Source organism: Gobius niger (genome assembly GCF_951799975.1).
Source record: "Gobius niger genome assembly, chromosome: 20".
Lineage (NCBI taxonomy): Eukaryota > Metazoa > Chordata > Actinopteri > Gobiiformes > Gobiidae > Gobius > Gobius niger.
In genome coordinates, this window is record NC_136871.1 from 27,165,210 (window position 1) to 27,182,445 (window position 17,236).

At 40.7% G+C, this 17,236-nt stretch overlaps 3 protein-coding genes across 3 annotated transcripts; 2 read left to right on the forward strand and 1 right to left on the reverse strand.

Annotated features, from left to right (window-relative positions):
* Positions 1-58: 58 nt before the first annotated feature.
* LOC306979962 (fibroleukin) lies at positions 59-2,787 on the reverse strand. The gene is made up of 6 exons (XM_079579150.1): positions 2,516-2,787; positions 1,819-2,008; positions 1,570-1,647; positions 1,374-1,486; positions 1,006-1,268; positions 59-424 (listed from the first exon to the last, which is right to left on the reverse strand). The coding sequence occupies exons 1-6, from the start codon at positions 2,753-2,755 to the stop codon at positions 82-84; spliced, it is 1,227 nt and encodes a 408-aa protein (XP_079435276.1). The 5' UTR covers positions 2,756-2,787; the 3' UTR covers positions 59-81.
* A 2,818-nt stretch (positions 2,788-5,605) lies between these two features.
* Positions 5,606-12,659, forward strand: LOC306980204 (ras-related protein rab7-like). The gene is made up of 6 exons (XM_079579470.1): positions 5,606-5,877; positions 9,734-9,796; positions 9,956-10,082; positions 11,013-11,231; positions 11,596-11,724; positions 11,815-12,659. The coding sequence occupies exons 2-6, from the start codon at positions 9,744-9,746 to the stop codon at positions 11,905-11,907; spliced, it is 621 nt and encodes a 206-aa protein (XP_079435596.1). The 5' UTR covers positions 5,606-5,877; positions 9,734-9,743; the 3' UTR covers positions 11,908-12,659.
* Positions 12,660-13,594: 935 nt separating this feature from the next.
* Positions 13,595-16,539, forward strand: arpc4 (actin related protein 2/3 complex, subunit 4). Its single transcript, XM_079578777.1, has 6 exons — positions 13,595-13,649; positions 14,983-15,101; positions 15,177-15,288; positions 15,350-15,445; positions 15,707-15,883; positions 16,099-16,539. Exons 1-6 carry the CDS (start codon positions 13,647-13,649, stop codon positions 16,102-16,104), a joined length of 513 nt encoding a protein of 170 aa, XP_079434903.1. The 5' UTR covers positions 13,595-13,646; the 3' UTR covers positions 16,105-16,539.
* Positions 16,540-17,236: the final 697 nt, after the last annotated feature.

The following is a 17,236-nucleotide window of genomic DNA, read 5'->3' on the forward strand; positions in this document are numbered from 1 at the left end:
CTTGTTGATGTCATAGCTGCCATTGACAATCACACAGAACCGCACATAGGTTTAGTTTCTGTGGAGCACCCGTTAAACTCCTCATGACAGTCCTGGGAAGAGTTTGGGTCTCGTCTTCATCTCCACCCGTTTGAATGAGTAACGTTCTCCAGTTCGTCCGTCTGTCAGGATGTACCAGGTGCCCCAGTAGATACCATTGGTCACTCCACTGTAGCGACCCCCGTAGTAGTGTCCGTTGAGATTAGCAGCTAAACATGCATCGAACCACCAACCAGCGCCGTAGTACTGTCCGCAGTTACCGCCGGCGTAACGATCGTTGTCCCGGTCACTGGTGCTGAAGGATCTGCCGTCGTGGTTGTAGCGTTTGCTGTAGCTCAGAGCATTACCAGCATCTCCAGAGTACTCCCTCGCTGTCAGACGGAACCTGGAAAACAGCCTCACTTAAAAACTAGGGAATGATCTTTACTGACTGAATGTTGAAGTGGTTTGCACAGGCGTCTGTCCTTAAGTTATATGACCAGGCTTCACACTGTATTGGCAGTTTGTTTCCTCAGTTGAAAGTTTAACAAAAACAGATTTCAGCTAATTTTCAATCAATTAAACAAATTAGAATTATCGCTAGAATGTCTATCCAGCCAAAACGACTTCCCGGCCAGACAGACCTTTAGCTTCTTCTTCTTCTTTGATAAACCTGTCATTTGATGACCACTGTCCAATTTGTAAAGCTTTAATAAACCCTTTCTTTTGGTTCCTTTCATGGAACGGTAGCTCACCTTGAATTTTGAAAGAGGAGACCTTTGAGGCCTCACAATTTCCAAATAACTGTGTTTTGGACTGGCTGAAAGGCTGGACATTTGGCTCTTTGAGAATTGAGCCCTGTTTTTTTCATTTGACAGGCAGTTCAAACAACAATGAGGGAGGCGCCAAATGCCAATAAACCAAGAACTCTGTATTTAAGACATAAGACCTAATATAACATTGATTAGTGCAGTGTGTGACGGTCACCTCTGCGCTTCAGAGGCCACTTTGAAATTGTTGTAGGTGGCCTCCCTCTTCTGATGATGCCAATCCTCTAGCTCAATGCGCAGCTGGTGTTGTCCTGTAGAGGTGAGAGCGTACAGGGCTGCATTTCCCAGCCAGTGTTCCCCCAGAGGGCTCCCAAAACCCTCTCGATATTCCTGCCACGTCCTATTGAAGTCCACCGACCCATCGTGACGTGCTTGGATCACTGTCCAGCCACCACCCGCCGCCTCCATGTCACATTTAGCCTGAGACAAAACAAAGGCGGAAATTATCAGGTCCACAGATAGCACAGGCATGACAATGAGCAGAGGAGCATGCTAAGCTTTATGAGAGTGATGTGTCTGAAATACCTCAAGTGCAGGGCCGTGCAGGTCAGGCTGGATGGTGTAGATCCCGTTCTCTTTGATCCCAAGGCTGTAAATCTCTGCACAGTCTTTGGGGTGCAGCCGCTCTAAAGGAGGGACTGACACACAAACTCATGAGTCAGTTGTCAGTGACTGAGCTTTGGTTGAATGTAATGATAATGTGATGTATGATGGGTGTTACCTGTCGGTGTGTACTGTGTGATGCTCTGCAGCAAAATCAGCAGGTCCTTTTCTCCTTCTCTGCCCACAGCTGCACCCTCTGTTCAGGCATACAGTACATCACAGTGTCAATTGTCAAATCGACTGTAGAATGACAGTCTGGGTAACTCTATCAGGTTTGTTTTATCTAGATTGGTTTACGTGTAGCTTCATTGGCCAATCTTCAGTACAGTTTCTCTAGTCCAGTGCAATATGCTTAGCTGGGGCTCACCTAGTCGTTTGGCCATGGCTCCCAGTGCCTGGCTGTGACAGTGAAGGTCACACTCTGTGAGCACCGCAGCCATTAATGACAGTATGGCCCCCAGAGAGTTCTCCTGGGGCCCATGGATCCAGGGGCCCCCAGTTTCCTGGATAGAGCGCATGCAGCGCTGCAGCTGAACCAGCCTTTCCTTAACGCCGGTCTGCACAGACAATACCCCACAGTCTCATGAGATGTGTTAGACATTGATCCTGTTGTAGCTGTTAGATCTACAGTAATGATAACATGAGGTCATCTGCACAGTGCAGTCTGTCAGAGTGCGCTCCTCTTTCACACTTACATCAGCTGCTGCAAATAATGTCACACCTGTTCACCATGAGCTCATTACAACCATATGATGGGGACATTTTTAAAGCGACCTAATTTTATCCATGTTTGATTGTGAGCTCCCGTCACTGCAGGACATGGAGATGGTGCCAAGTTTAGCTGCCAGTGTCCCTAGAGAGAGGACCTGTGGACCGTGCCAGAGCTTGCTGTGATGGGCACATGTGAATAAACAGTGTGGGCTCAGCGCTTGTAATACGACGCTGCATAGAAGTAAGTCACTGTTACATGGAAGCCTTTAGTTTCAGCTATATGTCATTTATCGTGCACTCATATACTGAAGACAATTGATATACAGTTAATGCACGACTTGTTGCTCACTCACCTTGCTCTGACCCTGGCTGAAGTCCTGCCTCTGCTCCATCCTCTGTGGGGCATCTGACTGGACCGTCTTGCAGCCTGTTCCACTCTGTCCCTCACATGATCCATGTCCTGGGACCAGAGCAGCCACCAGAGCCTCTCTGCAGGGGGGTTGTGTGCAGGCTGGAGAGGCCTGAGCAGGCTGCAGCACTCCGACCAGCAGAGACAGGAGCAGGAGCATCCCACACGCTCCAAATACAACCATAGAGAGAACAGAAAATGTCCCTCTGCCTCAGAGATGACTGTCCTTCCTTTATGTGCTATAAAGCATGTCCTACAAAATGTCTCTTCTGCCCTTCTGTTTGAGGTAGTCCTTGTCTCAGGTCATGTCCTCGTCCCGTCTGCTCTGTCTGAGAGGGGTATTTGGCTCAGATTCCTAGATAAGTGCGGCTCTTTGCTTCTGACACGGACCAGTGCACCCACCCCCTGACGCTCACAATCACTGCATCTCCCTCAACACAGTCAGGAGGCGAGCACTGAGCTACAAGTTGCTGTTTTATTGGTGCTTTGAATTTTGTGGACATCATTTGCATTTACATTTTTAGCATTCCCACGCCTTAACATTATCATATTTACCTTGTTGCTTGTCGCCGTTTGTAAAAATGATCCTCCATCATCCAGGGCTTGTCCTGTGTCTCACCTCCTTTTGTCTCCCAGTGTTTGTGTTTACAGAGAGGTCATAAAAATGCGGGATTCAATAGGAGGGAGAAAGCAGGAATTCTTCTATAAACAGCAGAGTTATTCCGGGTGTCAGGAAACCGCACACGCACACTTCCACTAACAAGGTGTGTAAACAATCTGCTCTGACAGGAACAAGCTCTCAGGCACGGAGATGACAATGACAAGTTGGCTGTGAAATACCATTAAATATTTTAGAGCCATCTGCATCACTATGTCAAATAGAGAGCTGCAAAAGTCATCGCAATTGACACAAGATTGCACATTGAATGGTCACTACTGGCATATTGCAAAGGCTGCAGTTATGTTGGCCATAAATAATGCCCTTTGTAAAAAAATAAAATAAAAAAAAATGCCTGCGATATTATAATTGTTTACCTTATATATATATATATATATATATATATATATATATAGAGAGAGAGAGAGATATTTTTTTTTTTTCAGAGTTGTTTTTAGTTGTAGATAATTTGGAAGTAGTCTGCCATTCATTTTCCCATAGACTTAAAAATAATTGTTTCTCAAACCCTGACCATCAACCTTATAAAAAACTGTTAATCTGGTATTTTTTCTATAATCATAATTTATCAGAAATTGTACTGTATTCTTGGCATTTGTATTTCTTATAGATCTTTTCTTCTGTTGCCTTTAGTAACAGGGTCTTAAAAAAGTATTATTATTTTATTATCCATAAAATTGATTGTGAAATTAATTATGCTTTTTTCCTTAAAGCTGCTGCGGTCCCGTTTTGCCAGACCGGCATATTTGCATTCCCACATTGCATCGCTAGATGCGCCACAGTCACAAACAGCGAAGGAACTTTGTACTGCAGGAGACCGGCGCCGCACCTCCCTCACCTCGCAGTACATCCCCCACCACACGCCTCACCCTCACAGGGTTCACTACTGACGCCTACTGTTTAAAGGAATAGGCCACCGTTTTTACATACTGAGATATGTTCTTACCTTAGCTTTGACGAGTTCTTTAGGACCTGTCTGATCTTCCCCCGTGCCTTCAGTCACGTAAACACAGCGCAGACGGCGTTAGCATTTAGCCTCTCCCTCACTCCTCTATAGCTCCAAAACAGGTCAAGATAGAAGCTTCCACGTTTTCCCTATTTAAATATGGTTACGTGAAGTGTTCCACTACAAAGTATAATACCAGGAGTAGTTTGGCATCCGCACAGTAAAGTGAAGATTACTGCCCAGTAAAGTGAAGATTACTGCGCGGATTTCGAACTACTCCTGGTATTATTACGCCTTACAATATAGTTCCCCCTTTTATCCGCTTAGAAAATCCACATTGTTTTATTTTGTGTAATTATACTTTGTAGTGGAACACTTCACGTAACCATATTTAAATAGGGAAAACGTGGAAGAGCTTGGTAGCTTCTATCTTGACCTGTTTTGGAGCTATAGTGGAGAGAGGGAGAGGTGATGTGTTTACGTGACTGAAGGCACGGGGGAAGACCAGACAGGTCCTAAAGAACTCGTCAAAGCTAAGGTAAGAACATATCTCAGTATGTAAAAACGGTGGCCTATTCCTTTAAACAAGTCGGTCAAAATAGGGAAAGTGTAAGTTTGCCAGTTCCTGGCTAGAAGTTTAAGAAATTTAAACCTTGAAGCTGCTCGAAGTTGCCGTGAGGCCTTAATGTTTGTAAAGGAGGTCTTAAAATGGGTCAAAAAGGTTTTAAATTTGACTTTGGGGTTACTGCAGATACCCTGAATAATGTGTAAAGTTCTTATTGTCTGTTCATACTTTGAAATTGGCCACTGGCTTGACCTCCTATTGCTTTCAAAGTGTTGAGGGGAATGTATTGTGTTCATAATGAGAGATCATTCACCCGTGTCTGACCTTCAACGTCACTGAAGTGCATGAGTGCAACCTTTTTCTTTTCTTTTTTTTTCTTTTTTTTTTACAATGGACATGTACCCGAGGTTATGAGTGCAGTATTTTACATTGGCCTGCCCTCTAGTGGATTTATCATCTATCTTATTCTAAAACTGTCATAATTGGAGTCAAACAAAAACATGTACTTGAGGTTCTACTGTGAAAGCGACCTCTTATCTGCAAAAGAAAGAAACTAAAAATGACATAATTAGTAATAAGTAAATAAATGTATAAATAAGCAACCCAATTTAATAATTAATACCTAGATGCATAATACACTTTAATAAAATGACATTTATTCTTACATCCAAATTGTAGTATTTATGTAATGAAGCATTTATTAATTTATAGATACATGCATTTAGTAGTGAAATGTGCATTTCCTGCAGAGTTATATATTTAATTTGTGTGGAAACAAGTGTGAATTCGGAAAAGGGGCGGGGTTTTTCCGGCTACTTGCGTGTGACGCCATGCCGCCGGGATGTTTTGGAGGAGGAAGTGAAAGGGGAACAGGAGCGCAGGAACAGCGGGGTTCGCTTCAGCAAAGTGCCAAATATCCCCCGTATTTTTTAGATTCTTACCCTCTTGTTTACATTGAAACGCTACTCGCATTCAGGCAGAAAGTGTAATATATGCGCCAGGACTTGCCAAACTAGCTGGACCCTGTGACTCAGCCCGCTGGCCCGAGTCCTCACTGAACACAAACAGCTAGCCGTGGTTAGCCTGCGGTGGGGTTGTCTCCAGACTGCAAGACTCACAGTAAGTACATCATGTGACATTAATCTTCCTGGCGTTTTACGAGCTTTGTTCAGTTTTTCATGCTTTAGTAGCTTTCGACGCGGAAGACAGTAAATCTATCTTCGCTATCATGTCAGGGGGACAAAACAAGGCCGGTTTGTAGAAGCTCCGTTGGGTCGGATCCAACACAGGAAGGGGAGACTGGATTCATCCTTTCTATGCTCCGTCTGATGTGCCTCTAACATGTTTGACATGTTTAAATACTGCTAACACACGAGGAGGCTACAAGCAATTTAGTGAAACTGGTTGACTGCATGCACATTCAAAGATTAAACTATAACGTTTTAGAAAATTATATTATTAAATGTGTGAGATTTTGTTTTGTTAACAGGCAGTAAAGTATTCAGTCTATCCGGGATATGGATTTGTTGCTTTTGGCAAGTCAAGCAAGGGCTTCAACAAAGTGATGTTTATGATTTTATCCTATTTAAATAACAATATTAAACCATTAATAACGATAGTTTGGATTGCTTTGTAAGAGTGTATTAAAGAAATATTCTCTTGAAATTTGACACTCTTACACCGTCATATACACCCTCTAAGAAATACCACAGCTATCATGCACTGTCTGTATTGCCATTCACTTGCTTATCAAGTAAGTCTACCCATTCCTCGTTTCTATATTTTTTGGAAGTTTTACAGAGAAATTTTCCGGGACTTTTCTTGGAAAACACGTGACTGTTGTCAAAAACACTTGAATGTTTTTCTGCCGTGACTCATCATTAGTTTGAGTCATGTAAGTAATCTGTCCACTGTCCCAACTTGTATAACCTGTCTTTTATGGCTCATGTGTGCTGATTAGTGAGGTAATGTTGTTAGACTTTACATATGAGAAGAGGAGACTCAACAAAGTGCCCACTCACTAAGTGCAACTAGACTAGACTTATTTAAGATTTACCTGGTTTCAAAAGCCCGGTTGCACTATTCATGTTTTCATTTTTTTATAAAATGAAAATGTTGCAACATAATTGTTGTTGAGAAGCACAGTAGTTGCTTGTGTATGGATAAAAGACATTGATATTCTATGTAAATATACACTAGTTCTATAAGAAGTGAATTATGCAGGTCAGTTGAAGTATTGGTCTGAAAGGATAAGAGTAGGTTAATTGGAGCGATCGACGGTTTTATTCTCAGTGTATCGAGTTGATATCTTCATCTGACCTGGTGCTTTTATCCCTCTTGAATGAATGTGTTCATTTGGTTTTGGTTCATTAACACAGAATAACAGCCACGTCTCTAAGTCTCAGTGCAACATCTCAGTCACTGTGTTGGAATCATTAATGATTACAATAATCAATATTGACACATGCCATACCATTTGTACTATACTTCCTATCTCTCGAAGTTAAAACCCTTGTGATTAGAGCCGCCTCTTCAGCACAACTGGTAGGTTAAATTTCATCCCATTAGTGCTCAAACAATTGAAACCAAGAAGTGCTGCGTATGTAAAGAATGCCAGAGCTCTCATGTCTGCAGCTTTACTTTGTTAAATTGCTGGCCCTGTTGCTAGGCGGCATGGTGGCGCACGGGTTACAGCTTTTGCTTCACAGCTGAAAGGTCCTGGATGTCCTACCTGTGTCTTCATAGGTTTCCGGTGTCCCCTACCACTAAAAACATGTTCAATAGGAACTGATTGAGTGAGTGGTTGGTGTTGGTCGGAGGGGCTGATGGGGCAGATTGACAGCCTCACTTCCGTCAGTCTACCCTGTGGCTACAATAGTAGCTCATCACCACCAACTATGCTGTGAATGAATAAAGACTACAGTGTGGCACTTTGAGAAACGTGGTTACACAAAGGAAAGGAAGCTCAATTGACTTGAATTAAAAAACATTGCATTGTGCATGCTCCCAAAGTCACTGGCCAAACTGCTTTCACTAGATTGAGTGTAAAACTTTACAGTCCCAATTGTGAAAAAGCTTTAGACTCAAAACATAATTAGCATATTGACAGACCCTATGTGCTACACAATAAAATCCGTCAGTGAGCAGTAAGCCCCTTTAAGTAAAAGACAAGCTGTTTGAGGGGTGTCTGTTGGTGAAGAAAAATATTTTTCTGCATCGATACCAGCTCAAAAGAATATTCATTTTAGACACCAATTTCAGGTAGGATTGGGCAAGAAATTCAAATAATTTATTCTTTTCATCAATGTAGAATATAAATGTGTATATATATTAGGGCTGCAACTAACGATTATTTTGTAATCGATTAATCTATTGATTATTTTTACAATTAATCGATTAATCGCTTGTCTGTGAATGGTGTAGGAGGTTTTTTATTATTTTTTTTATTATTATAGCTTAAGTGGCGCTGTTTGAGGATGTGTTGATGGAGTAAACTAAAGGGAAATGTTTTTTGAAGGATCTATTAATAAAATTTACAATGTACAAAACACTACAGACCTTAAATATAAAATCAAAGTCGGTTTTCATCAAAAATACTACATTTTTAATGTCATTTTTGCCCCATTAGGGTCTGTGTGAACCAGAAAATGATTAATCGATTACTAAAATAGTTGTCGACTATTTCAATAATCGATTAGTCGTCGATTAATCGATTAGTTGTTTCAGCCCTAATATATATAATGAGAAAGACCATGACTTTTTATATTGTCTTCGTGATTCGTAAAATCACAATACTTATTAGAATGTAGATTTCAAGATCTTCAAGAATGTGCCTGCAGTGCAAACATAAGAAAAATCATGTTCTCTTTTGAAAGACCATGGGAGACATAAAGGGCTGGTGCAGAGCGATCCAAGCATGACCTGGTTTCAGATTGATTTATTTGTATTTATTTATTTGGGACAACACACATTAATGAACAATCATAAAGAAGTTGTAAATGTGCCAGATTACAGCAAAACTACTCATTTCCATCTGTAAGAAGATGGTTGGATGAAGTATAAAATGTCGCGTGTAATTATTATTGAGCATCAGAAGTTCCTATTGTGTGAGATGGATGAATGCGTTATATGAATTTTTCATTCACAATTTCTACCGACTCAACGTTTGTATATCCTGCCTTGGAGTTGGCTTAATAGAGTCATTTGACAGGAGCTTGGATAAGATAACCACGGTTTACTTTGTTTCACCAACTCTTTCACAACTGAATTGTGAACCTTAAACTGGAAAAAGTAGTGATTTAAATCAGAAGAAACTGCTAACTATTTTATTATATTACTAACAGGAAACACCCTTTTGAGGAAACGACCATAGATCTTATCGTCAGTTGCAACCTACTGTGGCCACTTTTTGAAACGGTTGAATACGTGGAACTGGCCCTGAATGAAAAAGGGGACATGCCAGGTTTGCGCACTTGCGTATTAGGTAATAGTTGGCTTATGAAAGTGATTGCCAGTTGTGGCCGTCAACATATCATTTGATTTCAGTCATAGATTAAACCTGGACTTTAAAATGTTGTGTCTTGAGATGGATGGTAGAGAGAAACCTGTTAATATAGCTCTAAACCACAGGGTTGCTGGTTTTCTATGACAGACTTTGCAGTAAGAAGGGTTATATTGTTGTTTCCAGTACATGATATTAATAATTGTATCCTTTGCCATGTGCTAATTGTATATATTCAAATTGCGACATTTGTCCACGAAGAATCTGACGTGACTTGAGCAGCGTCAGAACCACGACCGATGTGATCCTCATGATTTGCAGCGAGCACATGACTGAAATGAACGGCATTTGAACCTGTTTGGTCCAGGGACTAGCTGCCTGCTCTCACTGTTCAATCTGTCAAAGAAACCCACACTTATGCAATTTACTTTATAGTCTGTGTTGATTATCTACCATGTCTTTTTGTCATTACAGCTGTGACAAAATGGCGTCCAGGAAGAAGGTGCTGTTGAAAGTCATCATCCTGGGAGACTCTGGGTAAGTCTCTGTTCACCTGCTCATCATTGACGGCAAAGTTTTTAGTTTTGCCATGTTTTGTCGTCGTCATTTGTGCGTTTTCTTGTCCTGCTGTGATACATGATTACCAGTTACATTACATTAAAACATTATTGTTTCCTGTGCTTGTTTTTATCACAGTGTGGGAAAGACCTCCCTCATGAACCAGTATGTGAACAAAAAGTTTAGTAACCAGTACAAGGCCACAATAGGAGCCGACTTTCTGACCAAGGAGGTGATGGTGGACGACCGGCTCGTAACAATGCAGGTACTGTCAAATATTTAAAGCGGTGTTAAAAGGATTTTTGCTGCTCTTTAGTTAGAATTTCAAACGCGTCACATTTTTTGATGGTGTATAAATAGTGATAGTGATAAAACGGTCTAAAACGGCTTATTCAAAGTTTTCCCTAACCTACCTCCCCAGAAGCAGCGTTAGTTTCAGATGGTGAAGCTTTGGTGGTCATTTCTGCCTCTTAGAGATCTGTAAAGAAGGGATAACGGGGTGCCCATTACGTCGTTGTAATCATGAACATTTTATGGATAGAAACAAAATCTTTTCAGCATTTGTACTAGGGGTGTGACAATATATCGATTTTTGCGATATATCACTATATTTTGTTTGACGATGCAATACTTTTTACTCCACTATTGATACTTTTGTTGATGTGCATATTTATGAGGTAACAGTCCACAATTTTCAGTCAATTGGGCCGAATAGAAATCAGTCAGAACTGTAGAGGGCAGCACTTCAATTTTAAGCACTTGGACCAAACACTGTCACATTAATGATTATAATTATAATTAAGATTAATTTGTGCCACTGCCAGATCAATGACCCATATTCAGTGAGTCGGGGATCATTTATTCACTTATTTAATTAAGATAAAAGAGTACAAAGCACTTGAAAACAAATGTGAATGATGAATATGTTTTAAAATAAAAGGTTAAAATGGCATGTTCTTTAAATGTTTTGATGTATCAAAGGTTATTTTTTTGTGATATATTGAATATTGCAGTATCATAAGATTATCGCTGTTGTGAGCCATATATTGCATATCGAATCGTGAGGTACCCAGAGGCTCCTGCCCCTAATCTGAACATATCATTAGTAATTCTCTAAGCACAAATGGTTTGGATCTCTAAAATGTCAAATAAATGGCGTAAATATTGAGCGACCTAACCTCTCTCCTCTATCTAGATCTGGGACACAGCGGGGCAGGAGAGGTTCCAGTCTTTGGGCGTGGCGTTTTATCGCGGCGCAGACTGCTGTGTGCTGGTGTTCGACGTCACCGCCCCCAACACCTTTAAGACCCTGGACTCGTGGAGGGACGAATTCCTGATCCAGGCCAGTCCAAGAGACCCAGAGAACTTCCCCTTCGTGGTGCTCGGCAACAAGATCGACCTGGAGAACAGACAGGTGGGATCTGCAGCACACATGGTTATGACTTCATGTTCATTGTCTCTGTCACCTCAGACCTCACCGCACAATTGTGTTATAACATAAATAATGATTTGTTTGTTGTTTTCTGTAACACATTCACTTTGTCCATGCCAGTCTTTGAGCGCTTAGTCCATTAATGGTGAGTTTTAAAGTATAGCTCCCGTTGGATGTGGTTGTAGTTAAGTTGTAGTGGTTGTTAGTATCCTTACTTCTTGGAACTTTTTAGATGTAGCCTTTTGTCTATTTGAGTGAACGAATGTCACACTTGAGTATTTATTGTCTCTGCTCTTCCCACCTCTGCCGACCAGTACCAATAAATGTGCACTATGCCCGCTTGTAGGTAACCACCAAACGAGCCCAGGCCTGGTGTCAGAGCAAGAACAACATCCCATACTTTGAGACCAGCGCCAAAGAGGCCATCAACGTAGAACAAGCATTCCAGACCATCGCTCGCAACGCCCTCAAACAGGTAACGCACCAACCCTGTGCAAGTACCAGCAACTATGACTTTTATTTACTCAACATTTCTTCTCTTTATATCCCCTCTTGTCCCTTTTAGGAAACGGACATGTCAGTGTACAACGAATTCCCCGACCAAATCCAACTGGGGAATGACAGAGCCAAGCCTCCAGCGGAGAGTTGCAGCTGCTAAGAACCCCCGACCCTGGACCACCTTTACTCCCCAGGGGATACAGCGCCCCCTATCGGTCTTCCTCCTTCAGCCATTCCACCACAATCACATAAACACCTTGAGCGGATGTCACTTCATTTACACTTTCCACGAGTCAAGTACCCAAAGAATCCCAGCAGCGGAGAAGTGAAAAGCCTCCGAGTACGTGGCTTCATTGCGGTTTCTCTGGCAGATATCGACACAAGATGGCGCCATGTTGCAAAAGTGGTTTCTGGGAACTCGGGCCCAACAATAAGATGTTGACTAATTTCAGCATTCCATCTCTTTCCACCTTCCCCTTTTTCCCCTTTTTTTGTTTTTGTTTAATGTCAATATAAATCGAGTTTAATTATATATATGTATGTATATTTTAGTTATGTTATTTCTGAAGCCAATTTGAGACCTGTTTTTTTTTTTCTTTTTGCACTTTTTTTATGTTCAGTGTTCAGAAAGTGTTGATGGATAGATATGAAGGGATGGCTGATTTTGGGCAACATCCGCTCCTGCGCACTTTTTAAAATTAAACTGAATTCTATCTGTTACTTAATAAGGCTGCACAATATTAGATGAAATTTGGTAGTACTTGAATATTGATACATCTGTACAGAAGTTTAGTTGTCTGGGGTTCAGATGCCAACTTGAACCAGCGTGCTGTTCTCAATACCTAGGCAGGAACAGACGATGAGACCTAAAGCGGCTGAATGTTTACAACAGGAAACAACATTTGATGCTAGAAACTGAGTAGAATGTCAGAACGTGAAGACTTAATTAGAAATAAATGAATAAATGACGCATTGCTTGCATGTCTTAGTGACTAAATTTGAGGACGTTACAATACCTACTGAGCTCTCTCATTAAGCAGATATTTACGAAGGCATTTACTCTCATTAACAACTTGGGTTTTGTCAAATTTACCATGAAAATGACCCTGATTTTGTTTTGTTTTTACAGAACTTCCCAAATTTGTGAATGAAATATTTCCCCAACATTGTGCGGCCCTATCCTTGAACAAAACTGTTAAGTACACTTGTTGATTGTATTCTATCCAAGGCCTCACTTGACAGACGAGATCATGAAGCGACTCTTTGATAAGTATCTGCCTTTTCTGTAACATGACTTGTTCTGCTGTTACTGATGTATGTCCATCAAAACCAATGCTTTGAAATAATCTGTCACTGCTCTCACTCGTCCGATGTTTTGGTTTCCACTCCTCGCTGCTTGTAGCTCAGGTTGGCGCCATATTTTTACTGGTAAATTGTGTACTTCAGTGTATTATAGATGGTAAAGGCTGACTATATTAACAAATTAAATGTTCTCTATACTTGATGAATAGGTTACATTTTTGCCCTGGTGTTACTCGATCTCTTCATTGTAAGTCTCTGCGATGCCAATGATGTGGACAAAGAAATTGGGATGACAAATAAAGTTATTGAATAAAATTGTCTGATTCATTTCAAGAGTAAAACAAACCCCAATAATGTCTTGTACTTTATTAAACATTTTATTACAAAAAATAAACACTACACGAAATGTATAGAAATCATACGTAGTTAGACATTTTTTTATGTTTACCTTTTGTTGTGATTTAATTAGGAATTTATTAATACAAAAGGAAACCAAAAACAGCACTACGATCTTTTTATTTTTTTATTTCACGTTTTACCGTGAGCGCTACTTCCGGTGTAGGTACTTCCGTCTTACGCCTCAGCTCATCCACAGAAATGGTACGTAAATGTCCAAAACGCACGAAATATGAGCCTTTAGCATGAATTCAAACGCTGCGTTGTTAATTTGTGACGTTCAGTGCTCACGTACAAGCCTGTTTTAGTAACTACAGGGCGATTTGATCGGCTGCTTTTATCTGAGCTAGCGTTACCTGGCCTAGCATCGTTAGCATGGGCTTCCTGTCAGTGAGAAAAATGTCATTTAAAGACCGAGAGCTGCTGCAGTTTGACAGTTATTCCTCTTAACTTTGAATGTGGTTCGTTTTATTTCCAAATGGGAAAAATGTCCATTGCCCACCTTCAAATGATGATAAAGTGATGAAGTGAAGCCTGTTGAAGTTGGGAAAATGAACTTGTTGCTAAACGATTGTGTTACGTTTGGTGCAAGTGTCTCTTTCCTCTGAATGTGCTGAATCTGAGCAGCAAGATGGGTTTCCCCTTCTGCTCCAGGTTCTGGTCCTGAAGCCCATTGCTGTGTTTGTATTAACATCATTTTGCATCAGGCGCTAAATATGTCTCGACCAGATTCCTCTTCGTTCATTAAAGGAGATATCCTTGATTTTATAATTTTCTGTTATTGGAATAAAATTTGTTTTGTCCTTTAGTATGTGGTGAAAGCAGACATTTAAGCCCTTTAAACAGTCATAACATGTCAGGTTAGTGAAGTGACAGTTTTCCTCCTGAAAGTTGTGAAACCTGCTTTAAACTCAGTCCCTGTGACGGATTTTGATTTTGTAAATGTCTTAGGAAAGTTTGAGATGAGTTTGGACCAGAAAATAGCAATTCAATCAAAATGTGAGTGACCCAGTTTCCTTGTACAATCAGGTGTAGCTCCTTAAAGTTAATGACTGAACATTGCTAACATAACTAAACACGTTCCCTTTTCCCCTGGTTTAACATATGTTACAGAATAATAAAACGCACTCTCGTTTGGCTTCGGTTGCCATGCTGTGTGTGTTACTTACCCTCTGTTCATGTGTGACATATGAAGAGAGGCTCATTTTCCATCCCTGTTGCCTGGCATCCAGACTGTATCACTGGGTCTGTGCGAGTTCAATTCTATCCTTGAATTATGGAACTCTCTGTCGTCTTATGTCACTTCATTTCAGTATAGGAATGAAGTGGTCTTAGCTCTAAAACACTGAGTGACCCAACCCACCCTGGTCTTCCCTAAAACTATGATCGAAAAGCAATGTCCCATCAACTAAGTAAGAACTAGAAAAATCAAGTGGAACCTGTCATACGCTTGTTAATGTTCAAAAGCAAATCTCCACCTCGTCTGAAGATAATGTCGGACTGTTGTTAAATAAAATGTCGTGTTTGACTGTTTCAGACGGCAACACTGCGCCCGTACCTGAACGCAGTGCGGGCCACTCTTCAGGCCGCGCTGTGTCTGGAGAACTTCTCCTCTCAGGTGGTTGAGCGTCACAACAAGCCGGAGGTGGAGGTCAGGTAAGACGGACCTGGATGTCCAGAATTTTGCCTTAAATGATCAACCTGTATGAACAGTCTGCTGCGTTTGCTCAGGAGCAGTAAAGAGCTGCTGCTTCAGCCCGTCGTCATCAGCCGAAACGAGAAGGAGAAGGTCCTGATCGAAGGCTCCATAAACTCGGTCCGAGTGAGCATCGCAGTCAAACAGGTCAGTCAGATGCATTATGTTAAGTAAACGTGAGGTTTCAACCAGTTTGAATGTGCTTTAGGCCGATGAGATTGAGAAGATCCTGTGCCATAAGTTCATGCGGTTCATGATGATGAGAGCAGAGAACTTCTTCATCTTGAGGAGGAAACCAGTCGAGGTAAACATCGACACAAAACATCTTTGATTCTGGTTTGAAAAAGAGGTTGCTCTCACTAAGTTCCTTCAGAAAGATATTTGTTGAACCCAGCCTTTTAAGTGCTTTATTATCTTCATTCATACACAGTGCTTAACATAAATAAACCAATAAAAGAGAAAATAAAACCACAACTGTGTCAAAGTACTTCTTCAACTTGGATTTAAAAGCAGACACTGAACTGATCTGAGCTCAAATCCGTAACCGTTTCCTGCTCTGGTCCAGGGCTACGACATCAGTTTCCTGATCACAAACTTCCACACGGAGCAGATGTACAAACACAAACTGGTGGACTTCGTCATTCACTTCATGGAGGAGATCGACAAAGAGATCAGTGAGATGAAGCTGTCCGTCAACGCCAGGGCCAGGATCGTCGCTGAAGAGTTCCTCAAAAATGTGAGCGTCTCCTCTGTCATGACTGCAGCTTTAGCCGTGCGTGCTTTCAATAACACTTTGAAACAGTGACTTAAACCCAAACACCAAATAATTGTAAACTTGCGGTTACTACATGCCAGTATGAGATGATATGACTGATTATGCCTTTGTTTAATCTACAGTATCTGCATTAACTTCCTTAACACTATTTCTCTTTTAACTTGCACATTTTCTCTTTACAGTTCTAAAAACAAAGAAAAAGATCCCAAACTACATTCCTTTTGCCACGTGGACCGTCGTCTGTGGAGCTTCACGAAGTCATTTTGACACAAACTCCAACAGGGACCGCCTCTCTGCCCCCCCACCTGAAACCCCCTGTGCTTCAGCAACTTCACATCTGTAAATAACCAGATCTCCACAGTAGTTTCTCTGCCTTAAATCAGAAGTACTTTTCAGGGCAGGTCCTTAAAGATATATTTTACAAACCGCTGAGCACAGGATTACGGTTATGTTTTTGTTATCAAATAATTTAAATGTTTTTTTTTTAATATATATACAACTATATTATACTTAATTTGACAGTGATAGACTTTACAATCAGGACATGCATGTGTGAAAACAGATTTAGACCCGATCGTACGATTCAAACGCTGTGGACAGAATAAAATCATTATTCTTTGTAATGGATTTGTCTTTATGTTGCATTATTTTTTTTAAATTGATAAATCACTGTTGAGAGATTCGAGTGGTTGTTTTGAGAATAGTGTCTTGGAGCAGTGTGTCCTCACTGTGGAGTAGCCAAAATATTTAATGCTACTTTGAAATAATTTTACTCAAGTACAAGGTGATGACCCAAATATTTACTCAAGGTTAACAAAGTACTTGGAGTATTGAGTACTAATGTAGAGATCGAGATATTCCCAAAGAAAACACAGAATACATCAAACTTGTACGCTTTACATCGGGAACAAAGTGCCCGACACAAACTACATCCATTTTATAGATCGAAATGAAGCATTTGCCCCTTAAATATTTACTCTGAGGAAAACGGAACAATTATTTTTAGAGTAGATACTTGTACTGTATGAAAAAACGACTCTAAAGAAAAGTTCATCAGACTATTTAAATGTGTTGTGGTAAAAACACAAATGCTATAGGACAATGAGATCAGACTATATTTGCATAATTTTATTTAGTTCAACAATGACAGTAAAATCACAGTATGTACGCAAAAGAGCAGCTTCATCCAAAAAAAAAAATCACATCGTCCTCATGTAAACTCAAACAATGTTCCTTGATATTTCTCTATTGGCAAGGCGTTTACTTGATTGAAGACTTGATTTGCTTTTTGCTTCGATCAACACCCGACGGTAAGACGTT